General features: G+C 40.0%; 1 protein-coding gene across 6 annotated transcripts in view; it reads left to right on the forward strand.

Moving 5' to 3' along the window:
* USP33 (ubiquitin specific peptidase 33) overlaps nucleotides 1-9926 on the forward strand; it is an 86017-nt gene extending 76091 nt beyond the window's left edge. For all 6 annotated transcript variants that reach the window (XM_058439647.1, XM_032155527.2, XM_032155529.2 and 3 more), the window contains 3 exons: nucleotides 4425-4527; nucleotides 7983-8051; nucleotides 8442-9926. In XM_058439647.1, coding sequence (XP_058295630.1) covers nucleotides 4425-4527; nucleotides 7983-8051; nucleotides 8442-8599 — 330 coding nt within the window. In that variant the 3' untranslated portion in view covers nucleotides 8600-9926. The remainder of the gene's footprint in view (nucleotides 1-4424; nucleotides 4528-7982; nucleotides 8052-8441) is intronic.
* The last annotated feature ends 394 nt before the right edge of the window (nucleotides 9927-10320 follow it).

Below are 10320 nucleotides of genomic sequence, written 5' to 3' on the forward strand. Positions count from 1 at the left end.
TTGTATAATAGAATGCTACTCAGCAGTAAAAAGATCATGGCATACTGATCCATGAAGCAACATGGATGAATATTAGAAACATCATGCCAAGTGTAAGACATACAAAAGACTATATAATGTCTAATTTCATTTATATGAAATTTCTAAAAAGGGAAAAAGTGTGGAGACAAACAATTAGTGATTTCAAGAGCTGAGAGAAGGGGAACTGATTGCAAACTGGTGCAGGACAGCTTTTGTGGGTGTTGGAGGGCTCTAAGCTGGATTGTGGTGACAGTTGCACAACTATAAATTTACAGAAAACCATTAAAGTCCACACTAAGAGTGGGAGGATTACACCTTAATAAAATTGTTTTTTTTTAAAGCAAATCTGGGGCTGGGCAAGGTGGCTTATGCCTTTCTAGCACTTTGGGAGGCTGAGAAGGGGGGATTGCCTGAGCCTAGGAGTTGGAGATTACAGTGAGCTATGACCATGACCCTGCACTCCAGCCTGGGCAAGAGAGCAAGACCCTGTCTTTAAAAATAAATAAAATTGGCTGGGCTCAGTGGCTCACGCCTGTAATCTCAGCACCTTGGGAGGCTGAGGCAGGCGGATCACTTGAGGTCAGGAGTTCCAGACCAGCCTGGCCAACATGGTGAAACCCCATCTCTACTAAAAATACAAAAATTAGCCAGGCATGGTGGCGGGCGCCTGTAATCCCAGCTACTAGGGAGGCTGAAGCAGGAGAATTGCTTGAATCGGGGAGGTGGAGATTGCAGTGAGCCGAGATCGCACCACTGCACTCCAGCCTGGATGACAGAGTGAGATTCTGTCTCAAAAAAAAAAAAAAAAAAAAAAAATTAAAAAGTGCAAACCTATTATTATTATTCTATAATATTAGGGGTTTTTTTTGTTCAGCCTTTTTTTTTTTTTTTAAACAAAGCATGTGTGTTAACAGAAATAACACTGGAATATAAAAATAGGTACCCTTAGTGGATTGGAAGCTAAGTGAAGTTTCTGAAAAACTGAAAAAGCAGATAGGATCAGATCAAAGAAGCAAGCCAAGGGCCACAGGAAATGACCGTGTGGGCTTTAATTTTGGAAGTGGCAGATACGGATGATGACCTTAGCATTCTGCCTGTTGCACTGTACCAGGCAGCAAGCATAAAGGTATCTGCCTGGATAGAGCAGTGAGTGTAGACATGTGAAGTGCGATTGATATTCAGGGAGATACATAAGGATATTGTATCTTAAATAACAAAACAAAACCTCAATAGATGGGTTGATTGAATGGCAAAATAAATACTATTGGAGAGGAAATTAGTATGCTGAAAGATACAGTGGAAAGATTTCTCCTAAGGTAAAGCACAAAAAGATAAGCACACAGAAGGAAGAAAAGTTTTGACATGTTGGATAGCTATAGGATCCAATGTTTTTCTATTACGTATTTTTTAAAAGAGAACAGAATGAGAACTACATTTAGAGTAACCATTTAGATAAATTTCCCAGAACTAGAGAGAAACACATCCTTAAATTAATGAGGTAACTGTGCTTAACTAAACTTTAAAAAGCGTCTACCTAAACACATAGGAAGTAACTTCTTAATACCAAAGATAAAGTAAGTCCTGAAAGTTTTCAAACATGGTAGTGGTATGAATTTAATGGTTGTTAGAATCCAGCATCTGGCAGATTCAGTCTGACATGACATTTTAGAAATCTCAGTTCTCTAGGGATAAGTTGCACATCACAGAAAGCCTGAACTTTAATTCCATGCCTTGAGACAAATATGCCTTGATTTCTTTGTTAACCATCAGAGACTGCCACAGCATTTTCCATTTCATTGTTCCATTGAAGCAGCTACCTTGTGTCCCAGAAAGATCTTTGCCCTCAGAGAGCTTGTATATATGTACACACACACATATATATATATATATTTTTTTTTTTTTGAGTCAAGGTGTTGCTCTTTTGCCTGGGCTGGAGCATGGTGGCATGATCACAGCTTTCTGCAGCCTGGATCTCCCACGCTCAAGAGATCCTCCACATCAGCCTCCTGATGAATGGCTGGGAGTAGAGGCATGTGCCACCACACCCAGCTAATTTTTTTGTGTATTTTTAGTAGAGATGGGGTTTAACCATGTTGCCCAGGCTGGTCTTGAATTTTCTGGTCTCAAGTGAGCCACTGTGCCATGCCAGAGCTTATATTTAATAAATATGTTATATTAAAAGGTGATGGGTACAGTGGAAAAGGGAAACATTGAACAGAATTAGAGGCACCAAGATTACAGTGGTGAGGGGGAGGAGTCAGGTTGGAGTTTTATATTGTATTTTATTTTTGAGATGGAGTCTTGCTTTTTTGTCCAGGCTGGAGTGCAGTGGCACGATCTCGGCCCATTGCAACCTCCTCCTCCCGAGTTAAGCGATTCTCCTGCCTCAGCCTCCCAAGTAGCTGGGATTACAGGCATCCACCACCATGCCTGGCTAATTTTTGTATTATTAGTAGAGATGAGGTTTCACTATGTTGGCCAGACTGGTCTCAAACTCCTGACCTCAAGTGATCTGCCTTGGCCTTCCAAAGTGCTGGGATTACAGGTGTGAGCCACTGCGCCTGGCCCAGGTTGGAGTTTTAAACAGGGTGGTCAAGATAGGCCTCATTGAGAAGATGACATTTAAGCAAAGACTTAAAGGAGGTAAGGGAGATAAGTCATTCAGATACCTGCAAAAACAAGGGTTAGTGCAAAAGGCTTGTGAGGCAGGGCTGTATTTGTTTGGTTCTGGGAATAACAAAGTGGCCAGTATGATCACCAGTGAAAAATGAGGAAGAAGATGAGGTCAGATTATGCAGTGAGATCATGGAGGTACTTCTGTGAATAATTACAGGGTTTTGATTAATTTGATTAGAGGAAATATATAATCTGAACTTGGTTGTCTTTGTCCACAAGTAGTGTGTTCCATGGATTGAATTGCCCATCATGAGATGGGCAATTACTTACACACTACTACACACTACTTACACACTACTACAATTAGATTAATTCCAAATACTCTTAATTTTCCCGAGCCTCTTTTGCTTGTGCTTCTCTTTCTGTATCAGTTTTTCTCTCACTTGGGTTTTTTTTAAATGCAAGTGGTAGAAGCCAGACTGGCTAACCTGGCAAAAAAGAAATTTACTAAGAATAAAAATTGAAAAACCAGACCTCCAAAAGTTTGAGAACTAAGGTAGCCCTGAGTATCTACCTGAATTGACATTGGAATGATTCCATTCTAACCATTAGGTCACTTCTCTGAAGATTTTTATTTCTGGCAGAGTTGTGTATAGTTTGAGTCACATACCCATTCCTTAGGCCTGAGGGCTGGAAGAGGGAATTGGTCCTCAGGGACTGTCCCACCACTTACTAGAATTTACCTATACATTTATGTATATTGTTTGTGAAATGACATGTACAAGATCATTCATTCATTGCAGCATGGTAATAGCAAGTTGTCTACCAGTATCTTAAGTAAACAAAAAGTACAGGCTGTAGATATAGTATGTGTACATAAATAAAGTTTACACATTAGATTTTTAATAAATATGTGGCGTATTTGTTGTTTTGAAGACTTTGTCTTGACCATCTTCATTTACCCAGTCTTTATGCCCCTTTTATGTATACTTGTTAAATTTTGAGACAGAACCTAGAATTGTTCATTCATAGATGCTACCACGTATCCTAGTACTAAGTTAGCATACATCTTACTGTACCACTGTTTTGTTTTTTTTTTTTTTTTTTTTTTTTGAGACAGGGTCTTGTTCTGTCACCCAGGCTGGAGTACAGTGGCACAATCATGGCTCACTTAGTCTCAACCTTCTGGGCTCAAGTGATCCTCCTACCTCAGCTTCCCCGAGTAGCTGGGACTACAGGCGCAAATCACCTCACACAGCTAATTAAAAAAATTTTTTTTTGTATAGGCCGAGTGTGCTGGCTCACGTCTGTAATCCCAGCAATTTGGGAGCCCAAGACAGGTGGATCACTTGAGGTCAGGAGTTCAAGACCAGCCTGGCCAACATGGCAAAACCTCATCTCTACTAAAAATACAAAAATTAGCCAGGTGCAGTGGCGGGCACCTGTAATCCTAGCTACCCGGGAGGCTGAGGCTGGAGAATCACTTGAACTTGGGAGGCGGAAGTTGCAGTGAGCCCAGATCGTGCCATTGCGCTCCAGCCTGGGCAACAACAGCAAAACTCTATCTCAAAAATAAATAAATGAAAATAAAAAATAATTTTTTTTTTGTAGAGATGTTCTCACGATGTTGCCCAGACTGGTTTGGAACTCCTGGGTTCAAGGACTCCTCCTGCCTCAGCCTCCCAAAGTGCTGAGTTATCAAACAAACACTGAAGTGGAGTGATGGTATTGTTTTGCCATAAAGCAAGTTTTAGATACTAGGTGACTGTTTTTTTTCCCCCTTGTAGCTTAACAGAGCGTTCCAAAAAGAGGACTCTCCAGCTACTTTTTATTGCATCAGTATGCAGTGGTTTAGAGAATGGGAAAGTTTTGTGAAGGGTAAAGATGGAGGTAAGTGGTTAACTGAAAAATTTTTTTTTGGTAAATTATTTGTTTTTTTGTTTGACAAATATTTCTTGAATATCTATGTGCACTTGGGATTACACTATTAAACAGAAGAGAAAAAGATCCTGTCTTCAGGGATCTTACTTTCTAGTTTATATTCTGTTGGTTGTAAATTTTGTTAAACTTATTTTACGAGTTATAGCAGGAATAAGAGAACTGAACAAAGTAAATCTGTGATCTTAATATTGAAAAAATTTTAGAAATCATTATAAGGAATAAGAGGTTGCTTAAATTATGGTTTATTCAGTACAGTGGACTTTTAAAGTAAAATTGTATGACAATATTTAATAATTTGAAAAGAAGATATTCTGATATGTGCCAGGCGCAGTAGCTCACGCCTGTAATCCCAACAGTTTGGGAGGCCGAGGTGGGTGGATCACATGAGGTCAGGAGTTCAAGACCAGCCTGACCAACATAGTGAAACCCTGTCTTTACTAAAAATACAAAAATTAGCTGGATGTGGTGGCAGGCACCTGTAATCCCAGCTACTCAGGAGGCTGAGGCAGGAGAATTGCTTGAATCCACGAGGCGGAGGCTGCAGTGAACTGAGATGATGCCACTGTACTCCAGTCTGGGTGACAGAGCAAGACTTTGTCTTTAAAAAAAAAAAAAAAAAAAAAAGATATTCTGATATGTGAAAAAGGCTGCAACAGTATGCCTAGTTAAAGCTTTTTATATTTATGTATTTACTTTTTAAAATTTTAAATTAATAGAGACAAGGTCTTAACCCTGTTGCCCAGGTTTAAGTACAGCAGCATGATCATGGCTCACTGCAGCCCTGAACTCTCAGCCCATGCGATACTCCTACCTCCATCTCCTGAGTAGTTGGGACTACAGGCATGTACTACCACACTTGGCTAATTTAAAAATTATTTTTTATAATTATTTGTAGAGACATGGTCTCACAGTGTTGCCCAGGAACTCCTGGGCTCAAGCAGTGCACCAACCTTGGCCTCCCAAAGTGCTGAATTACTGAGTTCTCTCTATATTGTCCAGGCTGGCCTCAAACTCCTGGGCTCCAGTGATCCTCTTGCCTCAGCCTCCTGAGTAGCTGGGACTATAGGTGCACACCACCATATCTCGCTTTTCTACACCTTTAAAAAAAATTTATTTTTATTTTGTAAGTTCCAGCATACATGTGCAAGATGTGCAGGTTTGTTACATAGATAAACATGTGCCATGGCGATTTGCTCCACCTATCAACCCATTACCTAGGTATCAAGCCCAGCATGCATTAGCTGTTTTTCCTGTTGTTCTCCCACCCCTCATCCCTCAACCCCCACCAACAGGCCCCCGTGTGTTCTCCTCCCTGTGTCCTTGTGTTCTTATTGTTCAGCTCTCACTTATAAGTGAGAACATGCAGTGTTTGGTTTTCTGATTCTGCATTAGTTTGCTGAGGATAATGGCTTCCAGCTCCATCCATGTCCCTGCATAGGACATGATCTCTTTCCTTTTTATGGCTGCATAGTATTCCATGGTGTATATTTACCACATTTTCTTTATCCAGTCTATCATAGATGGGCATTTGGGTTGATTCCTTATCTTATAGCAGCTATTGTGAATAGTGCTGCCATGAACATATGTGTGCATGTATCTTTATAATAGAATGAATTGTATTCTTTTGGATATATACCCAGTAATGGGATTGCTGGGGCAGATGGTATTTCTGGTTCTAGGTCTTTGAGGAATTGCCACACTGTCTTCCACAATGGTTGAACTAATTTACATTCCCACCAACAGTGTAAAAGTGTTCCCATTTCTCCACAGCCTCACCAGCATCTCTTGTTTCTTGACTCTCTCTTTTTTTTTGAGATAGAGGCTCACTTTGTCGCTGAGGCTGGAGTGGAGTGGCGTGATCTCAGCTCATTGCAACCTCCTCCTGGGTTCAGGCGATTGTCCTGCCTCAGCGTCCCGAGTAGCTGGGATTACAGGTGCCCGCCGTCATGCCTGGCTAATTTTTCTGTTTTTAGTAGAGATGGGGTTTCACCATGTTAGCCAGGTTGGTCTCAAACTCCTGATCTCAAGTGAGCCACCTGCCTCTGCCTCCCAAAGTGGTGGGATTACAGGCATAAGCCACTGGGCCCAGCCTGTTTCTTAACTTTTTAATAATTGGCATTCTGACTGACGTGACATGGTATCTCATTGTGGTTTTTATTTGTGTTTCTCTAATGATCGGTGATGTTGATCTTTATTTCATGTTTTTCTGGCCACATAAATGTCTTCTTTTGAGAAGTGTTCATGTTCTTTGCCCACTTTCTAATTGTTTTTTTTTTTTTATTGTAAATTTGTTTAAGTTGCTTTTACAACTTTTGATGATGGCCATGCGGTTCACTTTTGCCTTAAATTTTAAAAAGAATGTATTTAAACACTTTCTTTGATAATGCTTTTATTGTTTTTAATGTTACTTTGATAATCTGAAGCAAATTAATTGTATAATTTCGTTCAAATTACAAAGGAATTGCTATTTTATAGCATTAGTGGCACATTTTGACTTGTAATCCCCAAACGGAGAGTTAAAAAATAATTTCTGGGCCGGGCGTGGTGGCTCATGCCTGTCATCCCAGCACTTTGGGAGGCCGAGGTGGGTGGATCATGAGGTCAGGAGATCAAGAGCATCCTGGCTAACATGGTGAAACTCCGTCTCTACTAAAAATACAAAAAATTAGCTGGGTGTGGTGGCGGGCGCCTGTAGTCCCAGCTACTTGGGAGGCTGAGGCAGGAGAATGGCATGAACCCTGGGAGGCGGAGCTTGCAGTGAGCCGAGATCGTGCCGCTGCACTCCAGCCTGGGCAACAGAGCGAGACTCTGTCTCAAAAAAAAAAAAAAAAAAAAAAAATTTCTGTTAGACTGTGATGGTTGTGAACGAGCCTCTCTTACCTTCTTTCCTGGTTCTGTTTTGGGGGAATTAAGAACTAAAAACGAAGAAGCTCAGGAGAAGACATTAAGAATTAACCATAGGCCAGGTGCGGTGGCTCATGCCTGTAATCCCAGCACTTCGGGAGGCTGAGGTGGGTGGATCATGAGGTCAGCAGTTCGAGACCAGCCTGACCAACATGGTGAAACCCCATCTCTACTAAAAAAAAAAAAAAAAGCAAAAAGTAGCTGGGCGTGGTGGCGTGTGCCTGTAATCCCAGCTACTCAGGAGGCTGAGGCAGGAGAATCACTTGAACCCGAGGCGGAGGTTGCAGTGAGCTGAGATCGTGCCACTGCACTCCAGCCTGGGCAACAGAGCAAGACTCCATCTCAAAAAAAAAAAAAAAAAAAGAATTACCTATAATAATTTGGCTAAGAAATAACCAATCTGATAATGTAGTTACAGGTCACAATTTTATCAAGCACAAAATTATGCAATTTTTTGTTACATTTCTTTGAAAAATACATTTTGATATTTTTTCCTTTAGATCCTCCAGGTCCTATTGACAATACTAAGATTGCAGTCACTAAATGTGGTAATGTGATGCTTAGGCAAGGTAAGTTTGACTCATATTTAAGCTTTTACTTGTGAGTGATTTGTCACTGTTAGAAATATGTTATCATTAGTCATCTATAGTACTTTTTTATTCAACTGAAGAATGTACTCCATACATTAACTAGGGCAAGTAATGAAAAGCAGCCACTATTTTTTTTTATCTGAGGAAAGGTCTTAAGGCTGTTGTTAAGAGCAAAGAAAAAGCATCTCTGACTTTTTAAGACAAACCATATGTTGCAGCTTATAACAATATGGGCTGGTAGTCTGCAGATTCATGTTCCAGAAGTTCTCAATTATTCCGAGAAGATTCATGCTGGGGAGTACATTATGAAAGCTTTTGCAATATGAATATATAGGTTTGTAAACATTATTTCTTCTACATAATTTTAAGGAGCAGATTCTGGCCAGATTTCTGAAGAAACATGGAATTTTCTGCAGTCTATTTATGGTGGAGGGCCTGAAGTTATCCTACGACCTCCAGTTGTTCATGTTGATCCAGATATACTTCAAGCAGAAGAAAAAATTGAAGTAGAAACTCGGTCTTTGTAATTTTTAGGATGTAGAGAGTTCAAATGAGGAATCACTTTCACGTCCCCTGACATGTACACATGCGAAAACATTCCTAAAAGCGTGTTTATTTTCTTTATTTTTTTTCATCATTTATCCCATTTATTTCTTCTTAGTGGGCATTATGGAAGAATATATTAAAATGTGTAATATACCACAGGTTGGTATATTTAGTTTTAAATACTTACCATAAAGTCTTTCAGTGTAATTTTTTTTGAGACAGAGTCTTGCTCTGTCACCCAGGCTGGAGTGCTGTGGTGTGACCTCAGCTCACTGCAACCTCCACCTCCTGGGTTCAAGCGATTCTCCTGCCTCAGCCTCCCGAGTAGCTGGGATTACAGGCGCCTGCCACCATGCCCGGCTAATTTTTGTATTTTAGTAGAGATGGGGTTTCACCATGTTGGCCAGGCTAGTCTCAAACTCCTGACCTCAGGTGATCCACCCACCTCGGCCTCCCAAAGTGCTGGGATTACAGGTGTGAGCCACAGCGCTTGGTCCAGTGTAATATTTTTGAAAGAGGAGGGACAATTGTGAAATCAGTAGGTTATCTTTAATCTTTGTACTACATGCAGATCCATAGTATCCTTTGTAGTGTTGTAAATACTTTTGCTTTGAAAACTTTTTCATTATCTTAAATCACCGTAACTCTGACCAGTCTTTCAGTTCTCCAAAAGCCTCATTTAATTGTATAGTTTTGTCATGGCTTCATATAACAAAGAGCCTATTTTAAGTTGAAAGTAGTAGTCAGAATATTGTTAATTTCCTAAAGCTCAGGAAACTAGGTTGTCACTTTTTTTGCACTGCAGCATATACACTAGCTTATTAAAATTTACAAAATGTCTTTTTGAATGTATCAAGGATGTATTTAGTTTGAGTGGAATTTGTCAGCAGATTATCAGTAACTTATTGCCGCTTATATTGTACAATGTTAAACTTCAATTCCTGTAACCTGGTTAGTATTAATGTCAGTAACTAAAAAACTTAAGAGTTAGTTTTAGGGCACTTTTTATTTTGAGAGCATGAAGTGTGGAATGTGTCACTGCAATTGTTGATAAAGGTGAGGCCACTTGCAACTTGATTTTTTAAATGAAATAGATAAAGTCTTTTTGAATAATATAGTATGCACTGCTATTTGCTTGATTATGTAATGTCAAAAGTTTAACTATATTCCAAGTACAAAAACATACTGGATTACATTGAGGATGTTGAATAGCATTCATGATGGCTTTGTTTTGGTTTGGGGCAGCTGTCACCAGCTAAAGCAATGTTGTTAAAATTAGCTCAATAAAAATGACTTTAAAATGTAAAACTTGAATGTTGAATTTATTTGATAGACGTTAAAGGTAAAAGGTACAAAGTTTGTTAATATTAATACCTTCTTGCTGTTTCTATTTTACTTTATTTATGTATTCTTTTGAGACAGAGTCTCACCCTTTCCCAGGCTGGAATGCAGTGGCACAGTCTTGGCTCACTGCAACCTCCGCCTCCCAGGTTCAAGTGATTCTCCTGCCTCAGCCTCCCAAGTAGCTGGGATTACAGGTATGAGCCACCACACCCAGCTAATTTTTGTATTTTTAGTAGAGATGGGGTTTCACCATGTTGGCTGGGCTAGTTTCAAACTCCTGATCTCAGGTGATCCACCTGCCTTGGCTTCCAAAAGTGTTGGGATTACAGGTGTGAGCCACTGTGCCCAGCCAATTTAT

This window comes from Hylobates moloch, unplaced genomic scaffold, assembly GCF_009828535.3.
Source record: "Hylobates moloch isolate HMO894 unplaced genomic scaffold, HMol_V3 SCAFFOLD_5, whole genome shotgun sequence".
NCBI lineage: Eukaryota > Metazoa > Chordata > Mammalia > Primates > Hylobatidae > Hylobates > Hylobates moloch.